Source organism: Miscanthus floridulus, chromosome 10 (assembly GCF_019320115.1).
Source record: "Miscanthus floridulus cultivar M001 chromosome 10, ASM1932011v1, whole genome shotgun sequence".
In the NCBI taxonomy this organism is placed as follows: Eukaryota; Viridiplantae; Streptophyta; class Magnoliopsida; order Poales; family Poaceae; genus Miscanthus; species Miscanthus floridulus.
The window spans coordinates 11201463-11226102 of NC_089589.1; the positions used below are offsets into that span (position 1 = coordinate 11201463).

Genomic DNA, 24640 nt, shown 5'->3' on the forward strand with positions numbered 1-24640 from the left:
CCGTCTATTTCTATCCCGCCGGCGCCACATGCTTCCTATTTCTCCCAAATCTAAATCGCCGCCCCTCACTCCGCCCGCCCGCCTGACCCCGACGCAGCACGGCGCTGCCCCCTCACTCCGCCTGACCCGAGCGGGCGTCGCTCCCCAGCAGGCGCCGCCCCCACTCCTCACGCCTACTCAAGCAACAGGCACCGTCTGTCAAAAGGTGCGACCCCCCTCGCTCCCCCGCCAGTAGCCATGACCCCCTCCCCCCACTCCACGCGCCACTTCGAAAGGTGGGAGCACCATGTCTCCTGGTCGGAAGGTTGGAGCAAGCAGCCAGCAACTAAGAGGTAAACAAACTCCTGAAAATCTATTGAAATTTTTGACTTACTGTTAGGATTTTCAGTTGCTTGTTGCGTGAACTTGTGTAGTGCCGTAGTGGTAGTACCCTTTCATTTTTTTTCTCTGATTTTTTTGTGGGATTTAAGTGAATCCCCCAGTTCTAGGTTTGCCTCTACTTTTAGCGTAGTGAATCTGCTCACCATGTATGAGGAAAACAATGGGAAAGGTTCATCATCTACCATCTTTATGTTATAAACGATAGGCAATATAGAGATGGAAAACCCTAATAGGCGACGATCCGTACCACGGGGGGCTCCGCCCCCCGCACCCCCCAGGCGTCCCTAGGTGCAGTAGGGAACACATGATGGGCTAACTTCAGCCTCCGCTTCGCTTCGTCCCAAGCCTCCCGGTGACGGGCCTCGCTTCGCTCCGGCAGAAGTTAGCCTTTATCTTATACATAACTGAATTTGGATCACAACTCAACACTTTATTTGTCTTAAGACCTTATCACTGAAGAATTGCTAGAAAATTCCCAATCAAATGATTTTGTTATTCAATAGTCCCCTTTTGCCCGTGTATCCTCTTGTTAAATTGTAAATGTAGTCCATACAATTGCGAGTGTGGTCTTTTTATTTGTATTTTTTTAATCTGTATGGGTACAAGTGAGTGCTATTTGTACAGCTATTTGTTTAATCTGTATGGCTACAAGTGAGGGCTACAATATTCTACTAGGGGCTGAGATGCACTAGCTGTGTTAAATAAGTATGATTGGGAGGCTGGAACTTTTTGTTTCTGATATCTATATAATGGATCACCTTTAAAATTGGTACCTATATTAGCACCAAGCATTTTCAGCTTAGCAGTATGAAGATCACTGTAGTGTGTAGTTTGAAAGAAACTCGCTATCTTCACTGATGGATTGGATGTTCCCATTATCAACTTTTTAAACATGTCAAAATTTTGCATTGATTAAAAATCATGTTTCTATTCCTGGTGCTTAATCACAGTTTGTTCTATTTCTAGCTAATTCCTTTTTTGTGCATCTTGGTTTGTATCATATTTTCAGATATCACTTATGTGGCTTGTAGTCTGAATCTAACGGATAAACCCCTCTCAGCCAACTTCCTCTCATACCCCCCCCCCCCCCAACCCCCATTCCCCCACGCGTGCCAAACTAAGCCAAGCCTTGCCCAGTTAGTACTAGCCATATCACTGGGACTCAGCAATACCAATTAGACTTATCTGCTATCTCTGAATTTTGGTACTGTGGCTTTAGCTAGCCAGAACAATTGCTCCAGTTAACTTGTCCAATTCTAGTATGTACTGTAAAATGACTTGGCCCCCATAATTCACCATCAGATCACTGACAGAACAATTGCTGGGCAGTCCCCAGTTCCACAGCTGTGCTCGTAATCTCCTCCCATTCAAAAAGTTTAATTTTGGTGCACAAAGATTCAACAAGTCAAGCATATGTTAATCATATGTGCATGTAGAAACATTACTCTTATTTTTTTTGGAAGTTTCAATGTATTTCTTCAGTCAACCAAGCAGTCGCGGCTACAAGGCCTAGACTAACATTATACAGTGCCAGGAAGAGGCACCATTTCCTAGTAAAAGGACTAGCATGAGGCTTGGTAACATCTTTTTAAGGAGGGAAGATTTGTCTGAATTAGCGTACAATGCTAAGCTTATGAGGTAGTGAGCTCAAACACACAGCTAACAATAAGCAATCAGCATGTGACAATATAGTAAATACAGCAGACCACGTAAACAATAACAATAATTCTTACATGACTTCACCTTGGGGTCCTGCATTGCGATCCTGGTCCTCTCACGAATTCGCTGCAGCGTCTCTGCACATTGAATTCAATCAAATAAGGCACTACCGTTCCCACAGAGAGTTGTATAAGCAATTATATCTCAGTTAGCAGCAGCAACAGCATACAGTTAGCTTATCTCTGTAATCCAGCAGCAGCAACAAAGATTCTAGAGCCTGTCCAGCAGCAGCATATATGTAGGCTCTTGGGTTTTACAGAGGCATATAATCTCATTAAATTCCAACCTTCTAACTATTCTCAAATGATTTTTGCAGAGGCGCCTATTACTGAATATGAGCGCTCAAGGAATGAAGAAATAATGAAAAACAACCGAGAGCTGGAGAGGCTTGGTATCAAGACATTAGTGCCCATAGTGAACAATACATCTGTGGAGAGAAAGGGTGAAGACAATGAAGTTTCTGGATCGCTGTATACAGGTCAGGAGAGTGAGGACTGTGAAGATGAGGAGGTTATTAGCAAATTCTGCTTGTTTTTTTGCCTAATGAGGCTTTGCAGGTTGCTGGTTGTAACTTTTTCCTTGTATTATGTAGGCCATGCAGAGGAGCATTTTGTCAAAAAATACCATCAGGAATACTGTCAGAACAAGAGGCTCAAAGAGAGTCATGCCACCTGTTGGACAAGAGCAAACCACTAGAATGACTAGGCAGAGGATGAGGGAACTATCAACTGAGGAAGGTATCCATGGTACAACTACAAATGCACAAGAAGATGCATTGCTTGCTGTTGACTATTCTACAAAAGATGATGAGCAGATTCAAACAGGCTTTGAAGGCAAGAAAACATTGCTCCTCTCCAAGAAATATGATTTGCCTATTTTCATGAAAAATTTATGATGTGCGCTAATCGTGAAAAACTCATTATTTTTAGGTGAACCAAGTGATAACTTGATTACTCAACGCAGCAGGGGCAGAAGTATGGGCAGAGATTTGGACAGGATATGCCATGGTTTAAACAGTAAGATGCCATTGGTTATTGCTAAAGGGAAAAGAAGGCCAGAGGCACCCATGCAAGCGGCAAAGCTTGCATCAGAGGGAGGTATTATATTGAGGCAACACATACCAATATATACACACTGGAAGGAGTACAAGAAGGAGTACAAGAACGATGAAAATCCTTTTAAAGACTACATGGGAAAGATGGGTGTAAGTAGAGGAAAGTCTTTCCAACAACACAATTAATGTTCTCTTTTTTGTTATGGTTTGAATGCCTCTTTTTCTAATCTACGTGCTCTGGACATGCTCTTCACTAGATCAAATTCACCATAGACCCTAAAGACAAGGAAGTAGAAGCTGCATGCTTTGATTTGCTCAAGACTGGGCAACGACAATTAAGGCACAAGCTGAAGAGGGCTTACTTTGATGGAGTACCTGCAAATGAAGTGAGAACAACATCTCCGGTGAGGAGTATGACTGATGAACAATGGATTGCACTCGTGGAGCTATGGTCAAGCCCTAAGCATAAGGTATAGAGTTCCTTCCATTCATTCTTGGGCATGCTTAGTTTCTCCAGGAGTACATCAAGATATTTAATTAGATATGTATGTGCATTGTTCTTTTTTTGAAACGTCCAGTATGTTGCATGAAAAAACTTCCAGTAGTTGTCATATAATGTAAATTGATTCTTGTCTGCCGCATTATTTTACTTTACTGTTCTGAGTCATTTACGTAGATATATAGCTCACAGTTTGTCTAAATGAAACTACCTTTATAATCTGATCCTTTCATACTATGTTATATCTTATAGGAAAGGTGTGTCAAAAACATTGAGAATCGTGGGAAGTTCAGTTCGCTCAAAGGATAGGATCTAGATGCTTCATTGCACACACCCATGTCCTGGTAAGATACAAAACATTATGTGTGTGTTCAATGTTTATTCTGTGTTGAACTATTTTGTAGATTCTAAACTAACATTTACAAATTGTTTGCATGTTAATTCAGAAACAAAACAAATATAAAGATGTGGCGCCCACTGCAATCGATCTTTTCAAGGAATTACACTGTAGCAGCAAGAGCGGTTTTTGTGAGCCTGTGAAGGAAAAGATTGTAAGTACATGTTCTAAATGGACTGTTCTAGACCTGATAAGGCTGCAATATATCCTAATGACAACATAGTAGCATTGATAGGAAGTACTACTACCAGAATTTAGTCTATCCATGACAATGAAATATGCAAACCATGTGTATCTGCAAAACACCTGTCTGTTAGCTTAGGCGGCACCAACCAGAAAACCTTGGGCCCAACCCATCCAGTAATTTATCCGCTTCCTCTGCAAGTTTGACTTCCCCTGTAATCGAAACTTATTTGGAGATCAACACCAGCCACTAAGGATGAGCGATCTCTAGGACCAAATTTACTAGGACGATCAGCATGAATGTTTTCCTAAAATCTCGCATGCTGTTCGTTTGGAGCTCCAGTTCTAATATCTAAATTTCCCTCATTTGTATCAAAAACAAGCCATTTGGTAGATGATATTGGGTGAGTTGTGTCTTTCTCTCTACTTAAGCTCTGGGTCAAACATCCTATAGTCTGACTCTTCCCCTGTCCAGCATTAATCTGTTCTGTGCATGCTACAACAGGATTGTCACTACTCTCCTCATGACTGCTATCACGTTGTGAACTAGTATCATCCTCCTCATCCTCGTCCCCAGAACTGCTCAGCTCTGATGATTCTTTGTCAAGAAAACTATCCACCCTTTCGCTGTAATGGAAGTAAGGATACTTATAGTTGGTTCCTCTGTACAATATGATGATACTCCCAGATCTCCAAATGACCAAGCCTCCAGTTTTCCTCTGCCACGAAAAAAGAAATAGAGCATGTTGAACTGTTAAATGCAAGCCAAAATAGTTAGTTCCAATTATATACTGTTTCTCTCCAACATCTTATTAGTCAAATGGAACTCGAAATAAAATCTACGATAATGAAGCAATAATTTTATGCAGGCTAACACACTACACTTTGATCATATCACTTCAAAGTCATCAACACAGCATTTTTAACCAAAGATTCTGCTCATTTTTTTCTCGAATGTTTACGCAGGAGAACTGCATGTCATTTCATTAAGAATATTCTGGTCATTTTTCCCCAATGACATATTCATAACAATAGTTTGTAATCATGTACTAAAAACCTATTATCCTATAAAATTGTGAAGCGAATTTTATAGTGGGATTCGGCATAACCAAGCAGGCAAGCACCATTATACCCAGAATCTAGTAGTGTCAATGTGTCATTGAAGTAATGTCCCAGAGTGAAACATACAACTCTTTTTAATTGTATAGTCTGAAATATGAATTCACTACTTTTAAGTGGCAACAACAAAATTATCCGTACTGGTTCTAGCTTGTTTTCTCATCAAATGTAGTATGTTTTTCTATTCAGTCAGTAATTGCTTGAATTTTTTCCATATTTGTATACTAACTATAATGCAAACTATTTTTCTTAACATGTTAGGACCAAATGGATACCATGATGGCTCAGCCTACACCAGAAGGGGAACAACCAAAGACTCCTGCTGAAGTTGTTGCTCATGTTTTGCCATCAAGTAAATTTCTTCAAAATGTTGGCCTTGAGACAACAGTCCCCAAGAGAAGCGCTACCGCTGCTGCACGTGTACAAGAGTTGGAGGCTGAAGTTGCGGCAGAGAAACAAGGTGCTGCAGCACTTAGAGACTAGCTTCATGGTCAGCAGGATGAGTTGGAAGTGTTGAAGAAGAAGGTTGAGGAATCAGAGGAAGCAAGGGAGAAGCAGGCAGAACAAATTGAAAATTTGAAGAAACAAGGAGAGGAAACCAATGCTCTTCTTCGTCGGTTGTTCACCTTGAACAAGGACTAGGTCACTCCTTACCCTTTTATCCTACTGATCATGATGCATGACCTAAACATGGCTTGGATATGTGGCTGTTTATTTATTTTGGTACATGGCTTGGACCTGGTAATGGTTTGCATCTGGTTGTCTATTTGGTAATGCCTTGGATATGTGGCTGATGATTTTGCCACTTGGTTGGATCTGGTAGTGACTTGGACATGAGTTTAATGTATTTTGGGTTGAGTTTGACATGTCAAACTATTTGAACATGTAACTCTAAATGAATCTACGATGTAATGGATGTGAGCACTTTAAATTTGCTTGATGGTTGTCTATTGATTTCTATCTGCAATGCTGTGATGGGTTGTATATTGTTCAATGTACTTCAATGTGTATTGTGAGCTGCAATGTGCCATATCAAAACCTGTTGCATCATATGACAACAACATTTTACGATGATTTTTTGTCCTACGTGGCACATGTATAGTCATCTAAGGTCAAATTTTTTGTGATGTTTTCTCTACATGATAACGACGAAAATTGAACGTCGTAAATCAACGACGCATGTATGATCGTCGCAAAATTACAACGATAATATTAGTTTTATCGCAGAACATCTTTAGCTACGTCGTGCATTCATCGTAAATTGTGAAATACGACATAATTTCCACTTTCTGCGACATAAATGGAACGTCACAGAAGGTCATACCTCTTGTAGTGTAGAAACCGATAGTGATGGAGGTACATCACTGCTGGGCCATTCTTTAAAACGGCAGTGATTGCCGTGTAGCGGTTACAGCATAAGTAACTTATCTTTTCCACTTCTTTCGAATACCTCCTATTGTCTCAACGGTTAAGACCCCGTAACTTAGCCCCCGATACCTGTGTTCGAATCCCGGGTGGCCTGATTTTTTTGGTTTAATTTTATAATTTATTAAGCTGTCTAAAGGTCAAAAAGATAAAATAAATAAACCTTGGCACACATCCTATACTAGCGTAGCGGTTAAGTGTATGAACTTTGTAGCCTGAGACCCGAGCTCAAACCTGAGGGCTGGCACAATTTTTTTTTAATTTTTTATATGTCACTGCTGGTTTTCAAAATAAACTGACAGTGATAACAAGCATCACTGTCAGTTTCTTCTCATCACTGCTGGTTTTTTGAAACCGATAGTGATGTTTATATATATTAAAAAAATTCTTTTATATACTGAATAAATAGAAGCATATGTAATCCTATCTCGAAATGGCTTGAAATTTTTTTGGCAAGCTTGTACACCCAAATTAAGATCCCACACAGGATCTTAGGTTTTTCTAATCATTTTTTTATTAATTATATTTTTTTGTGTGCTGAATGAGACAAAAGAGGGTGAATTTCATCTTGGACCCAATAGATTTTTTCATCCACCTCCACAAAATTCTTATCCCTAGGGCACATTAGAGCCTGTGAAAAAGTTTGGCATCATTCTGGATCTTTTTGTGGGTAGACTCAGTTCAACCTATAATTAATATGTGTCGTCGCGTGGAAATTCAATTAAACCTCAGAAAGTAGCAAACCATCTCCGAAAAATCCCAAACTTGGTGTTTCCTTCACACGTGGCACGTGCAAGCCTAAGAAAAAGTTTGAGACCAATACAACACTGAAATGCCTATAAACCACAGAAATCTTGATAACCTATGTGTATAGTCATGGTTCGATAAAAGGACACATGTACCTCTATGAAGCATGTATACTTCGTCTATGTCGAAATGGCTTGAAATTTTTTTGACAAGCATATACACCCAAATTAAGACGCCACACAGGATCTTAGGATTTTCTGATCATTTTTTATTTATTATATTTTTCTCTGTGCTAAATGAGACAAAAGAGGGTGAATTTTATCTTGGACCCAATAGATTTTTTTATCCACCTCCACAAAATTCTTATCCCTAGGATACATTAGAGCCTGTGTATAAGTTTGGCACCATTCTAGATCTTTTCGTGGGTAAACTCAATTCAACCTATAATTAATAGGTGTCGTCGCGTGGAAATTCAATTAAACCTCAGACAGTAGCAAACCATCTCCGAAAAATCTCAAACTTGGTGTTTCCTTCACACGTGGCACGTGCCTGAGAATAATTTTGAGACCAATACGACACCGGAATGTATATTTCTAGTTGCCCAACAAATATTACACGAATTACATGCATGACAATAATTAAACACACAAAGCCGTACATATTAAAATTAGAACCCAATTAAACTACGACCTTGAAAACATAGCTAAATAAACATTAATTATTATCGGAATCACTGTCGGGATCAATCGGGCCACGCACACTAACATGCCTCTGTAGCCATAAATGATAATTGATGTCACGAATTATGTATCCGCTTGTATCGATGAAGTCCAATGCCCGTATGAGTGCACTCTCTCGTGCCTCACAATACCAAAAGAATGGTCGACCATAGATATAACCTACTGAACAACCACTGCCCCTATTAGTAATCCTTATACAGTACTGGCGTTCTTCTATAGTGAGCTGGCCGAGGTTTCCATTACAGAAGCCCCAATCGTACCCGAGTTGCTCCATAGCTTGGTCTAGAACGGCCCACAAGCCACATGCAGCATAGGTAAGGTCCTATAGCGCAATCTGCATGCGGAGAAAAAGAAAAAAATAGAGAATGCTATTACAATAATAAATAATAAATAACCACGACTCAGGTATAAGTGACCATTTTACCACATCCGCATGGTTGTATCTCGCAAACCATTCGCTTGCTTGAGGGACGGGGATATCACCAGCATTCAAAGCAAGTGCCTTGAAGTGCGAGAAATCAGGCACATCATAGAAAATATGTCGAAGTGCCTCTAAACAGATGCGCACGATACTTAATTGGGCGCTTATCACGTCCGGGCTCTGTATTCCCGTCCCATGGATATGGTTCCGATGATTTAAACCCCTCACAGGGATGAAAAAACCGAGTTCACACGTCCATAGCTGACCACTTGCATTTGATGCCGTGTTCTCGACGATGTCTGAGATAAAGAACCAGCTAAGTGCTGTTCGCAGCCAATCTATTGGGGATATAGTCTGCGACATATATGCATGCAACAATGATATTAAACTAATTACACTTATTTGTTAGCATAAAAAAACAAAAGATGTTAGAAAATGTTTCATACAATAGCTAGAACAAGGAACCGTGGAATGGCCACATTAGGAGTGAATGGCTCATCGCCAGGGTGGGAACCTGGTCTTGTGGTGGGGGAGGTCCATTGTTCATACCACCTGATCGATAAAATGAAAAAAATATGAACATAAAATATATGCACAAAAAAATTCTTCCAAGTAAAATGTGGCAACATAATTAAATATAGATCGAATGCAAGGAATAAGAATATATATAAATGTAGAATGCAAAGAAACATGAATATAAATATGGATCAAATGAATATAGATAGAATATTGGAGAAGACAACATATCAATACCATTGAAAAATGCAGGAGCCATGACCAAATCACGTAGAGAGAGAGTGGATATCTTGAGAAGTGAGAGTGAAACGTGAGAAATGAGACTGAGAGAGTTCGTGGGTGGGTGGGATCGATGTATGTGGCCGGCAGTTTGTTTTATATAGGGGGGCATGGACATCACTGTTGGTTTTTAAATAGAACCGACAGTGACGGTGGCTATCACTGCCGGTTTCTAAATAGAACCGACAGTGAAGGTGCATATATGTAAAGGATATATTTATTTAGATACTACAGTGGGAAAGTTTTAACAAGAACGATATATTTATTTAGATAGCAATGAAATACATCAAAAAATTATAAAAATTATAAATAAGTTACATATACGATAACAAAGACCTTACACTAAAATTCCATATACGATAACAAAGACCTATTTGCGTACAGGTCAATGTTACCATCAATGTGTATCAACACATTATAATTTAACCACCTCAGTAGCATTCTTCTTGCACCAACTAGGGTTCAAACAACAGCACCGAGGTGGTCTACGAGCTATACCGGTTGGAGATGATAAGGTGGCATCGATGAATCCATGCCTCTACTGTACATGGCCTTTTTCTTGGTACAGTCTAGAGAACATCGGATTCAGCTCGGCACCACAGTGGATGGCTCTGTGAACCTTGTGGCATCTCCAATCTTCGGCGTTGCTCTATCTTCAGTAGCATTCTTCTAGTATCTCATGTGTGCACCATTTTGGTGGACTACGATGCATAACGATATCTATGGTTTGTTGTGAGAGGAAAACATTGTATTATGGCTGATAAGGCCTGGCTGAAACCAACATGCATGGAGAGGTGAGCTCCTGGCCGAGGGCCATTTTATAGGGGCTAGCAGTCATGGTACATTTTTATTTCTGAACTAAAGTTGTCGGGGTAGGTGGGAGCAGTGTTCCAACTGTTGTGGTCATAGGAGCACTGTTGGTATGTGAGGAGCATCTACACATCACTATCGATTTTAGTTTAAAAACCGACAGTGAATGGACCCTTCTGTGTCGGTTTGAGCAACCGACAGTGATAGAAGCTATCACTGTCGGTTTTAAAACCAAAACCGACAATGAAGGGCCCTGCCGCCAACTTTTAGTAAAAAATATAAAAAATTTGTCAGTTTGGAGCCTACCATCGCAGCCTTTTTGTAAAAAATATAAAAAAGTTTGGCTCGCCTGAGATTCGAGCGCGAGTCACGGGGTCGAGAGTGCGTGGCCTTAACCGCTGAGTTAGGATAGGGAGTTCGGTAGAATGATTTTATTTTTTTTCTTTTATCCCATCGTAATGCACTACTAAATAATAAATGCAAAATCAAAAAAGTTTTGCTCGCCTGGGATTCGAGGGCGGGTCTCAGAATGTAGACTGCGCGGCCTTAACCGCTGAGCTAGGATAGGGAGTTCGCTTAGTTTGCTTTTCTTTGTTTATTTATTCATAGAAATAATGCAGTTAGTTTATATTCTAAAATAACATAAAAATTTGTGTCTTGATTATTTAATTATATGATAATTAATTAATGGTCTATAATTATCAAATAATAGTGTTTGTGAACATCATCTTAATATTTGATTACATAGTCAATAATTAAATTTTTGAGATGCGCACAAAATATAAATTAAATATTCAGTGCGAATTACTGATACAACGTCTGCATAATGATTACATAGTTAACAATAATCTAACTATCTTTAGGTGCATCAACAATGAGGGCCTCATTGTGATCAATTCGTACATAAGCAGGTTCGTCACCCTCTTGAAGGATAGGTAGGGGTACGTTCGGCCTGAATGGAGGCATTTCCTGATAGCCCCTGTAGTCTTCTTCATCCGTCACTCTATCGACACTGACAATCTTCCTTTTCCCTTCTAGGACTACTTTTAGCCTTCCTTTTGTCTTGTTGTCCCTTGCATAGAAGACTTGCATAACATCTCTTGCAAGGACGAAGGGGTCGTCTCTGTATGCGGTCTTAGTGAGATCAACGGTAATGAACCCTTCGCTGTCAGTGTTGATTTCCTCGAGCTGGACCCACTGGCAGCGAAAAAGAGTTGCCTTCAACGGACCATAGGCTAGCTCCTATATCTCCTCTATGAAACCATAGTATGTCGCCTGCACGTTGTCGTTCTCATCGTGAGCATCAAAACGAACACCACAATTTTGGTATGTGCTCTTTCCATCTTGCTTTTTTGTGTAAAATGTGAATCCATTGATCTCATACCCTTGGTACTTAAGATATGTACTCGAAGGTCCCTTGGCTAAGGCATCTAGTTGATTACCCAACTTTATTCCAAGCAAGCGATGTTGCAACTAGCTGACAAATTCCTTCTTATGTTTTTATCCAACCAAGCCTATGACCTGCTCGGATATAGAGTTTGCAGCGATTGCCTATGCTCATCAATGTATGACATCACACCCTCGGCTTGCTAGAGAACAGTGAATTGTGCCTGTCTGAAAGAAACATGGCCGTCTACTGTAACAGATTTATCCTCGATCATTCCTTTGCCACGTAGTCTTCCCTCATGACGAGATTCTAGGACTCCGACCCTTTTGATGTCCAGATAATATGTGCAGAACTCAATAGCCTCCTCCGTTGACCATCCTTTAACCATGCCCCCTTATGGCCTGAATCTGTTCCTAATATACCTCCTAAAAACTTTCATCAATCTTTTGAAAGGAAACATCTGATGCAGGTACATTGGGCCAAGGGCTCTAATTTGGTCAACAAGATGAATGAGAAGATGCAATGAGATATCAAAGTAAGCCGCTGGGAAATGCATCTTAAGCCTAACGAGAGTTTCGGCTATGTCCCGCTGCAGTTGCTCTAGCATGGACACATCAATGACCTTTTTTGAGATCGTGTTGAAGAACGAGCAAAGCTTTATGATTGGGGCACGGACCTTTGGGGGGAGGATACCACGAAGAGCAACAGGGAGCAGCTAAGTCATAATGACATGACAGTCATGGGCCTTCATAGGGCCATAGTTGAACTTGAGTTCTCTCATGTTCATTAGCCTCTTCGGGTTCGCATAGTAGCCCATCGGGACTTTGAGTTCATTAAAGAAAGAAATAAGTGTACGCTTTTCTTCCTTCTTCAATGTCCATGACGCAACCGGAAGTTCGAACTGACCATTCTCTAGCTCTACGGGATGCAGCTCCTTCCTGATTCCCAAGTGTTGCATGTCCAGGCATGTGGCTAGTGAATCCTTCGATGTCCCCTCGGTGTCCATCAAGGTGTTAAGAGTGTTAGCGCACACGTTTTTAGTGATGTGCATGGGATCAAGACAGTGGCGTACACTCAGAAATGGCCAGTAAGGTAGTTTCCAGAAAACCGATTTTTTTCTTCCAAATGCTCCCATCAGGCGCTGCTACTGCATTGTCCCCCTTCCCAAGGACAACCTCCAGTTTGTTGAGTTCTCGAAGTATCGCAGGCCCGTCTCGATATTTTGGAGCTAAGCGTTTCTCAATAGTACCATTGAAATCTTTTCTGTTTCTACGGTAAGGGTGATCCTTAGGTAGGAACCTACGGTGTCCCATATAAACTATCTTTGAGTTATTTGGTAGATTTACCGCATCGGTGTCGTCCAAGCACTTGACACATCTAGTATAGCCTTTTGTCTTCTCTCTGGACAACGAACCTCGACCTGGTAGGTCGGTGATTGTAGCAATAAGTACACCCTTGATCGTGACATGTTCCTTTTTGTACTCGTCCCAAACATCTGGCACACCCTTTTCAAACATCTCCACTAGTTCATCGATCACTGGTTCCAGAAACACATCGATGTCATTCCTAGGTTGTCTTGGCCCTTGGATCAGTGTGGCATCTAGATGTACGACCGCTTCATACAGACCCAAGGTGGAAGGTTGTATATACAGAGCGTCACTAGCCAGGTGCTATGATTGCTTCTAACCTAGTCAAAAGGATTCATCCCATCTGTGCTCAAAGCAAACCAAAGGTGCCTTACCTCTCTACTAATGTCCTTATAGAACATAGTATTGATAGTCCTCCAGTCATGCCCATCGGCGGGGTGCCTCATCATTATATCTTTCTTACGCTCTTTACCATGCCAGCGCAACAACTTGGCTGACTTTGCACATGCAAACAGCCTAAGCACCCGGGGAGCTATAGGGAAATACCAAACGACCTTTACGGGACCTCCTCTGGTCTTGGTACCCTAATCTAACGGCCCTTCCTTGTACCGTGGAGCTTCACACTTGGGGCACTTGTCCAAGTCTTTGTATTTTTCTCCATGGTACAATATGCAATCATTGGAACACGCGTGGATTTTTTCAACCTCGAGGCTGATGGGGCAGATCATTTACTTGGCCAAGTATGTCTTTTCTGGCAACTTGTTTTTTTTCTAGGAGCATTTTCCTTATTATACCTAACAACTGATCGAAGCTTTTATCGCTCAATCCATTTGTCGATTTGAACTCTAACAGCATGATGTCGGCTTCCAGCTTGCCCATTGGACAATTCCTATACAATGGTGTTTTGCCATCTTGTCTCATTTTCTCTAGCTTTCTCAGTTGTCTTTCACTAAGACATCCGGTCTCTACATTATGTAGCAGCTAAGAAATACCATCGTTATCCTCGGTGTCGTCACCTAGCATGTTCCTAAACACATTATTAACTGTGGCCATAGGTTCCGTGTTGACACCGGGTTCCTCGTCAGCATCATGGATGGCTACGTCAGACATGTCCACATCATCATCGTTTTCCTACAGAACATTCACACCAACCTCGCCATGCATAGTCCATATCGTATAGTTTGGCACGAACCCCCTGGTAATCAAGTGCGATCGTATAGACTCAATTTGATGAAAGTTCCTATGATTCTTGCAATCTTTGCATGGGTAGAAGACAGGGTTCCCATTCCTAGCATGGGCTTTGGCATTGGTGATAAACTGACTGACGCCATGCATGTACCGCTTGTCCGTTCAGGACAGATGCATCCACTCTCGATCCATCTCTGCATAAAAAAATATTAAGATAGTAATTACAAAGAATTAATAAGAAATCGAGCTTCATGAACAACAATTGTAGCTCAAAAGTACCATTTTTAGAAAACAACTAATTATAGCATCATATACTAACAATGATGATCTTAACCACCATGGAATAATTAGCTAGGAATTTAAATGTGTTCATAGACACCAACCTTTTGGATGATGGATTCCCACAATTTGAGCCTTGCACAAATGTCCAATTGGAAAAGTGCTCTCTAGAATGGAGAAAGAACTAGAATGAGAATCAAACAATGTAGCCATCAAAACAAAGCTAATTAAGCAACAAAATCAAAGGAGTGGATGTTTGTTACTAACCTTAAAGCAAAAAGATCAAGCCATTCTTCAAAATCCAAGCACTAGCTTCATGGTGAAGAGCAGCCGCAACAATGGAGGGAAGGGTCCAAACACGCGCCTCTGTTCTCGGGATGGAAGAGAGGAGGAAGGAGAGGATGGCTGCAGCCTTTTTGTGTTGTAGGCTTATCACCGTCGGTTCTTGGCTAGAACCAACAGTGATAGTGCCCAATCACTGTCGGCTCTTGGCTTAAACCGGCAGTGATGAGTGCCCGCCAAAACACTGCCGGTTCAAGCTATAAACCGGCAGTGATGTGGTCCTTCACTGCCGGTTTTAGCCCAGCACCAATCATTTTTTTCATTTTCAAGCACATAACTGGCAGTGAAGGTACATCACTGCCGGTTCTCACAAATCCGGCAGTGATGAGGCCGACAGTGATGTGCAAATCTGGCGTAGCGGACGTACGATTACATTTGGGACTAGGGAGGCGTGTAGCCGCTGATGAGACCCTGGGCCACGAGTATGGAGGGGTACATGACTGCCTTGGTGGGCAGCAGCTTGTCGGCGTCGGGGATGGCCTTCATCTCCACCTAGCAGCCCTCAAACTTGGTGTCCACCTCGTTCATCCACGAAACGAGGTCGTACACGGACTCCACCTTGTTGTTGTCACCCATGGCAGCCAGGTCCCAGACCCTGGCCAGCTTAGGATTTTAAAAAAAATCAATCCTTTTTTTAATTAATATTTTAATACTAATCCCAAAAAAATATTTGCAAATCTAACCTTTTGGTCGCGCCAGAGTGGCTGACGCGACAGTGCCACTCTGTTGCGCCACATGCGCTGGCGTGGAAAGCCGAGCCACGATGGTGGCCGTCGTTGACCGACGCTAGCATGGCATAAAGTGGGCCTGGAGTGGGCACTGCCCTATCGCGCCAGCGACTCAGGCGCGACAGCGCTGTCGCACCAGGCGGGCTGGCGCGATAGGCTGAGTTAGGTTTTGGCCGCCCCGACCCATTTCTTTTCTCTCTCTTTCTCTCGTCGCGTTCACGCTGCGCTCGCGAAGCCGTGCGCCGCCGCCCCGCAAGCATGCCCGGGCCACCGCCACCGCACCACCGTGCCACCCTATCCCTCCCTCTCCCTCTCCATCTCCCTCCATTCCTGATGCGGCGAGGGAAGAGAAGGGCGCGGCCTGGGCACCGGCGCCACCGGCAGGCCTCCACCGCCACCCCGCCACCTCCGGCCATCCTCGCCATCTCCGGTCATCGCAGGGGCGCTACTTGGTGCTCTCCCAGCGGTGGTAGCACCGGCTACGATTTCCCCCAATGACGGCTCTCACCTTCATGGTCTGTGGAGTCACATAAATAGCCAGGTTGATCTCCCCCCCTTGATTTCTTGATTTCTTGCCTCATGAGTTGCATGACTAGGGTTAAGAAATTAGGGATGGTGTGAATGGTTTTATCGTTGCTTGTTAGTATTTGATGCGTAGATTAGGTTTAGGATATATTCTGCCTGTGAATTAGACGTAAACTATGTGTTGCATGGATGTAGGTAGTTGATGCATGGTGGATCTAGATCGATATGTTTGTTGGCTTTGGTAACATCACTGTGAAGTTTGTGTTATTGTAGTGTATTAGTGAATGGATATGATTTATTTCCAAAATGTGTAGTTCATGTGTTGTTGATGTGTTTGTTCGTATTTTGTAGATGGATCGGCTAGTGCGATTGTTTTATGTTGGCAAAGTTAAAGGAAATGGGGAGTTTGAAAGCATGCAAGAACATGTTCAGTTCTTTAGTACACCTCCAACCTTTGATAGTTTGGTTAGCCAATGCCTGGATAAATTTGGGTGGCCACTAAGATTGAGAGGTTGATTTGACTGTGGAAAGGAACGAGCACACTATGTGATGATGTCTTTGTCATGTGAGGATGAATGGAAGAACTACGTAGAAGTTGTCAAGAGTAGTAGTGTTAGGTGCTTGGAAGTTGTTGTGGAGAAGGGGTCTAGCCCAATTGTGGTGGCTGTGGATGATAATGTGGATGTGGAGCCTATAGAGAACCTTACCCAAGACGAAGAGTTGTAGGCGGTTGTCGTTAGAGAAGTTGATAGATCATGTGAGCCCGGTGCCTTGAATGATGATTTCGATGAAGAAACGTTTGATGAGGACGATGGCAACGGAGATGGAATACATGATATGGATGACATATTCGAAGGATCGGAGGATGACGAAGTTGATGTTGCCTCCATGGACGAAGATGACTTTACTTCGGGGCCATGTACTTCGGATGATTTGTTGGAGGACGAGTATAGGTCTGAGCCTAGTAGCGAGGACGAAAGTGATTGTTGTGAGGGAGGGTTTCCCGACACAATAGGAGTCCTAGCTGACGGGTCATTGAGAATGGAGTACAATGACGGGTGGCGCGATAGCCTTGTCACACCATCGACTATGGCGTGATAGGCTTGTCATGCCACTGTGCCTAGCGTGATAGTCCTATAAATCAACAAGCTTCGGCCATTACCTCCAAGCGTGCTATGTTTCGTGAATTTTTTTGAAACATACGTCCTTAAAATTGAATTTTCTTCATGTTTTTTTCCAAACAACAAATTTCTTGGCCATTTCCTCCAAGTGACGCTATTTTTGTGAAACCATTTACTAAGTCCGCCATTTCATAACTTATTGACATTATATTTTCTTCATGGTTTCGAAACATTGTTCACATAGCATTACACACCATAAGGAGTCATACCATAACGAGTTCGAAGCATTACACATGATAAGGAGTTCAAAGCATTGTTCAAAGGTCATAATCATCAACATTACTTACATAAGTGTTCCATCTAGCATATACAAGCACTACTACTAACACTAGTCTTCCATCTACCATGAACAAGTACTACCAAATGGCAACCAGGCCATTTGCAAAATATGTACGGATCTTGCTTGCCTTTGCACAAAAGAAGCACCGCTATCGTACCAGTCCTCCATCTACCATATACAAGACCTACGTAATGCCAAACCTATTGACATTTGCAAAATATGTACTGCACCTTGTAGGCATCAGTTGAGAGGAAACACTACTCATTGTCATCATCTTCATGGTCATGGTCATGGTCATGGTCATTGTCATCCTCATCATCATCGTCCTCCTCCATGGGTGCGGGGATATGGCCAGTCGTTCGATGCATCATCGAGGACTACAAGAACCAAACAATGTCTCATTGGCAATAATTGTAAGAAGATGCACAAGTCGAAACAAACTTTGAAATCAATTACTCACATAAGCGACGCAAATGCTAGTGGAAAAAGGCCATCTCCCTCTTATCCTTGGCCTCCTTAAAGTCATAGGCCTCCTTGTTTTGTCACCAGAAGCTCATCAACTCGGTCTCCTTATTGTCAAAATTCAGCTGTCTACCGGTCACTCGAGGAAAGTCCTCTAAAATCCTGTTACGGGTCTTCCATGATGGCATCTCTACCCCGTACCTCATCCTCACCTCCATCTGCTTCTCCTCCCGCATCCAACGCTTCCTGTCTTTTTTTGAGAGGCGAATGTAACTTCAGCCTCTCCACTAACTCTCCACGACCAGTGAAGTCCTCCCAATTGCATGTCCTCCCCACCTAAGTAAATACAAAGCAATGAGCAAACAAACTGGTGGCCTATGCTCATGTAGTAACTTCACCGATTCAGTCAACTCACCCATAACTCAGACATCCCTCCATAAGCAATTGCCACAGTAGTATTCGTATCATAACTCAGACAGAACAACTCCTTTGCGAGCCTTGATGACACACTTGCACTTATGGTCCGACATCTTTGTGCATGGCCATGGCTTAATGCCTGCTTGAAACTTTGCAAATTCATACTCAGAAGGGCAGTGCGATTTGGGTCCATAATTATACTCCTCAAAGTCATAAGATGGGAACCCTCTCTGCAAAAAACAAATGTTCCAAGTATAACATTGTATGTGCAAAATGCATATAAGCTTAGAGATAGATTGATTTCATGAGAACTTACATAATCTAGCAATCCACAGCGATAGAAGGCAGTGAATGCTCCATGTTGGCTAGGAGTAGTTAGTAGTGCTGACACTCCACAATGGCATCTAGGAGGATTGGCTAGACAGCGCAAAGCAGCATCAACCTTCTCCGCCTCTGTCATTTCCGAAGGGTTCGGTGGCAGGCGAAACCCAAAGAACAAATTCCTGAATATGGAACGCTCTTCTAGGGGTCATAATGAAACAACATAATTGATGGATCAAACATTTCATCGCCTGTTGATCCACTGATAGAAGCTGCATCCCTCTAGGTAGGAATCAAGTGTCGAAGGACGACGCTTAAATTGGCAATAGTAGAAAGCACGCCTAGCTGATGCGGGATGCCTTGACTGCTTCACAAATGCCGGTAAGCCACAGTAACACAATGGTGTTGGCTCTGCTGGTAGGAAAGAACCGATAGCACCATGATCCTTCGGATGGTGCACAAATTAGTTGTCATTTGGAACCGCCATTGAACCTATTACAAAGTAGTTCAACAAAGCAAAGATATGAACCAATACTATTACACAGTTCAACAACAATTTCCATCTCAATCATCTCTATAATCATATACACCCTTGAAGCCAAACCCTAAAACAAACTTATTGAATGTAAATGATTTCTATACATACATAGTCCAACTCATCTATACATCTAATCACCACAAAAAAATTCTAATCACACACTTCCAAGAAAGTTTACTAACAACAGTCCAACCCATACTGCTATGTAAACCAGTGCACTCAAACCCTAATGCACTACCAACCAAAACCAATCACAAAAATCATAAAAGTTCAATAAGTACAACATGAACCATAATATATTAGACATGATTAGCCAAAGCAACTTTCATTAAACCAAACGAAAGCCTAGTTTTGCACACAACAGTGTAAACCAGAGCAGTATATAAACATCAACTAAACACAAAAAAAATAGAGGTGAGGGAGTCATATGTGGCAGAACCGTCCGAAATAGCATGCTTTCGGAGGCGCTCGTCTTCCACTAGACACTAAGCACCCCAAAAGTGAGCTATCTCGGACCGTTCTGTCGAGCACACCCTAAGGGAGAATTCGAAACAATCCATGTTTTACATCCAGAATCCAATAATAAGTACTGAGCTTACAATACTTAGTCCATTTCATACAACCAGAGTTCTTGAAAATTATTTATTACAATATCAGAGTTTAGAGTGCGATAATTAAACAGCAAAATGAAAAGAAACATCTAGTGGAAACAATATAAGGATCTATCTATGTCCCACCAGAAGAATCCTCCACATAAGAGCTACTCCTGAAGCTGCACCTGCAATAGAGGTAAAATAAACTCTGAGTACACAATGTACTCGCAAGATTTACCCAACTAGTGGGAATAGTTTTTTGACTCTCAAGGATATGATAGGCAATATGGGTTTGCTGTTTTCTTTTTGTTTACGGAAAGCATTACTAATAGTTCATCCTTATAGTCAAGTTTTATTAGCAGTCATGATTATTTCATTAGCTAACCATTCTAGGTAAGCACCTATTCTACTTTCAAGCAAGGGTTAAGCAATCAGAACCATTTCACCATCCTTCATCTTCTAGTTCTTACTACGGTGCTAGACCATAGCCAAGTCGTACCGTCTCACAGAAATGATGATTCATGAACCAATGTATCCCAGCTGGGTACCCCAAAACACACTCCTTGTTTGTACCCTAGGCACAAACAAGACCAACCCATTCCACTCCTGTCACGGGGTCCAGGTCCCCGTCCAAACTTGGACTCCAAGCCCCCACAATTGAGACCCGATCTCAATATAGTGCTTAGACCTCCACCTTTCCCCGCCTCCAATCAGTCAGTCCAGAAAGAGCCAGAACCCACGACAAGAGCGTAATGAGCCTTCCCGCTCCCATAAGCAAGTATGTGCTCAAGATAATAAGTCTGTGACCTGACTACCATCCACAGCAACTGGCGGTCCTTAATCGACACGAACAAGGAAAATAGTGTAACCAAGCAACGCCCCATTGGCCGCGGGACACAACCTATTACACCCACCAATATCCATACCATATCCCTGCCCTGTCTCCATTTTTCCTTTCATCATTTTATTATGAGAGTAATAATAATCTCCTATTGTGAGCAACAGCAGGTTACTCATGCTACCGATGACCTAAGCATAGCATCTACTCGAACCTGCACTAGTAAGACTCTTAGGACATGTACATCTATGCATGTGGTTTCCATAAAATTCTTGTAACATAAATGCACAACACATATATATACGGTGAATTATAAAATAGAGGTTATGCACCAGGGCTTGCCTTGGGCAGGTGCGGTGTCAGTTGAGTCAGTCAATGGCGGCTTTGGGACCTCCTCTTACACGAGAATCTCCTCCTCGTACTCCTCGACGATCTCCTCGAACTCATGATCACCGGTGGTCACGATCTCCGCCAACTCGTTCTCTACATGCATGCGATGATGATGCAACACTTAGCATTTTGGCAACAGCAACTCTTAAACTAAGAATACGCATACTAAGCTACTAAGCTAGCTTTAATGACTAAGGTACTAAGCTAACTATCAACTTTAGCCAAGCAAAGTGTTGGGTTCAACTAACGAACACCTAACTTTACAAATGAAGGACATATCTTTATTTCTACTAATGATTTAATGTATATTGAAACAAAGAGCATTTAACTACCCTAATGCTTAGTCTATTCTAAAGCTACAAAAATTACAGTGAGCACATAATAATACAATGAAGCTACCATAAAAATTTCAGGACTAAAGCTATCACCAATTTACCATGAAAATTCCTACAATGATTCATTTTAATAATATGAAGCACTTTCAAACGATTAATAGCTCTTGGTATCAACATGTATATATATGAACTAAATACACTAACAGATAGATCATAATTTTAGAAACTTTACAAAATTTGTTTCACAATTTTTGGACACCTACACGATTTTATATTTATTACCAAGCAAGGCTGGCCGCGTACACGCGGCGAGCTCAGCGACGAGCCGGGCGGACATGACCGCGTCAGCAGCATTGGAACAGCGGTAGGGGTACGGCTCAGATGCGCATGGCGAGGAGGGGTTCGAGATGAGTCTAGTGGTGCAGCCAATTTGACCCGAGGTGGTTAGATGGAAGCTGCCCTCGGTGATGGGCAGACTCGACCTTATCGGCACGGTGGCGGGGAAAAGCTCTAAAATTGAAGATCGACCGGGCCCCATTCAAGGCGGGATGGGGGCGGGTAGCTAGGCAGCTGGGTGACGGAGCCAGCGACGCGGCGAATTGGGTGATGGTGACTTCGTTTTAATGGCGTGGCTCAGTCCACCATGGCAGCAACGAAGAGAGAGGGGAAGGGGTAGGTCAGAGCTCAGCTCGTCCTCGCCTTGGCGGGACGCGAGCGACGCGATCAGGACGCACACGCGTAGGCGCTATGGACAAGGTATGTGCGCGTCCGTGACCGACACAACACGAGCGACTGCCGCGCCTTTATGGGCGAGGCGACAGGAGGTACGGCCATGTGCCGATGCCGTAGATACGCCAAGCGCGCTCAGCAGCGGCAAGGCCACCGGCAGGGCGGACAGGGATGCAAAGCCACAGGGGGGGTACGGATGCGACGACGAGGCGACGGCAGCGCAGCGTGGCCATGGCGACACCAATGGCGGTAGCGCGAGGCAGGGCAGCAGGGCACGGGGCCAGTGGCTCGCTGCGGCTGGCCTCGGCGTGGCGGCACGGGGTGACCGCGCGGGACGCGGCCATGTGTGTGGCACGGGGTGGCCGTGCGGTGACCACGCGCACAGCGCCAATCATCCCGAGGCTGTGTCGTGCATGAATTTTAAAGCACCCGTAAAAACTAAACGAATGATCTTGGAACCAAGCCACCTTCACCATGCTCAAGAGAGCATATTAGGCTACCCCTAAGAACTAAAACATAGTACTAATCTTTAACTAGATTTCTCGGAATAAATTCACAAATCCGGGGCTGTCAAACTGTTTTTAAACTTAAGAATTTTCTGTCTTTAAGCTAGTTTTGATTTCAAGATCCATTTCTAAGCTACTGGAAACACTAGCTAGCAATGTTATTTTTTTATAGCAAGTATTTCATTGCCATCTACAAAGTTCATGCTCCAAACTTTAGTTAAGTGCCACATATATGTTTTATAGTATTTTTGTTCAATAAAATTGATTTTAAACCCTACTTGATATACATGAGTTGTGTAATAGCTTCTCATTTAATATTTTTATTGATCATTTTAGGTTGCAATACTCCATCTATTCATTCCATCACATGCATTATCACGTTGTAATTTGTTTAGGGCGTAACACCGAGGGTGTTACATCATACCTCATGCACGAGACCGTTCAAACCTGAAATGCAAATGCAAACTTGATCAAAGGCAAATAGAGGATGGTAGAAAGAGAAGAGAGAGAACACAGCAACGTCAGCTCACCTAGAGCTCGCCCAAAACGAAGGGAGAGATGAGAGGGAGGGAAAAGGAGGTGGGCCGCGGTCTTTATATGGGCCTGTCGCGCCAGGCTGCCTGGCGCTGTCGTGCCTGAGTCGCTGGCGTGACAGGGCGGGGCCCACTCCAAGCCCACACTACCCCACACCAGCTTCGGTCAACGACGACCGCCACCGTGGCTCGGTTTGCCGCGCCAGCGCATGTGACGCGACAGAGTGCCACTGTCGTGCCAGCCGTGCTTGCGTGACCAAAAAAAAGTCAGATTTGCAAATACTTTTTTAAATTAGTATTAAAACATTGATTAAAAAAGGATTAAAAATATAAAAAAAAAATCCGCCATCTTCTCGGCTCCTTGCCGGGCTCGCCGCCGGCAAAATCCGCGGCCTGGTCCGCGCACTTGCCCAGCTTGTACCCGGCGCCCTGCTTGGTGCTGTTGAGCTGCCGCAGCTCGGCGAGGAAGGAGCGGAAGTTGGCGACCATGAGCTCCGTGGCGGCGCCGATGACCCTGATGCAGCTGCCGTTGAAGGTCCCGGTCTGCGGGAGGAGGGAGTCGTAGCAGTGGCGCGCGATCACCTCTGGCATCACGCCGGGGCTGCAGCGACCTTGGAGGAATTCGACCGCGGCGGGGGAAGGCGGAGGGGAGTTAGTAGGTGCAGGACCTGCCGCTGCTGCCTGAGCGCTCCCTGGTGCAGTTGCAGCCGCGGCTGCTGCTGCTTCTGCCGTCGTGAAGGCGGCGGCGGCGAAGACGATGAATGCAACGAGGCAAATTGCATTAGCCGACCTCATCATCATCTTTGATGTATATGTATCTACAAGTTCCATCTGTAAATGTTTGTGTGTGTGTGACTGTCTCTCTCTCTAGATCGATCTCTCTGCATATCTATAGAGAGGTCCTCTCTACCATTCTTTTCAAGGGTAACGTTGTGCTAAAAGTACGCTGGCCCACTCCGGATTTTATATACTGTGTGTGTGTTTTCTTCATCGATAACCAGACCTGGCTAATTTGAGATGGATTTCTCTGGTTGCATGCATGCATGCCTGACTCAGGTCATCGACATCGGCAGCTTCGTCTATCTAAAAATAAAATCACTACTAGCTAGGGAGGGGGCATTATATATGCACATTTGCACACATGCATGCATATCAATGCAAAACAAACGCCTTGTTCGCTTGGCTTAAGCCGTACTTTTTTAGCCAATGAATATCATTTTTCTCTTACAACAAATCAGTCAACAGTACTTTTAGTCATGGCTTATCAGCCTAAACGAACAAAGCAAAAGATTTCGGTGCACTACTGCTGAACTATATATTAGCACATGCTATGCACAAGTAGGCGCGTCACTTCTACTACTAACCAAACTGTTTCTAACCAAAGCAAGACATGGTTCACCCTCATCACAGG

The 24640-nt window shown here is 43.1% G+C and overlaps 1 protein-coding gene across 1 annotated transcript; it reads right to left on the reverse strand.

Annotated features, from left to right (window-relative positions):
* Nucleotides 1-21083: 21083 nt before the first annotated feature.
* LOC136484751 (uncharacterized) lies at nt 21084-24134 on the reverse strand. The gene is made up of 3 exons (XM_066481706.1): nt 23227-24134; nt 23121-23143; nt 21084-21219 (listed from the first exon to the last, which is right to left on the reverse strand). Exon 1 carries the CDS (start codon nt 24058-24060, stop codon nt 23551-23553), a length of 510 nt encoding a protein of 169 aa, XP_066337803.1. The 5' UTR covers nt 24061-24134; the 3' UTR covers nt 21084-21219; nt 23121-23143; nt 23227-23550.
* Between the last annotated feature and the right edge of the window lie 506 nt (nt 24135-24640).

Bases quoted from the DNA above. Each gene is read 5' to 3' on its own strand.
- LOC136484751 (XM_066481706.1), bottom strand. From the start codon at position 24,060: ATGGAACTTGTAGATACATATACATCAAAGATGATGATGAGGTCGGCT.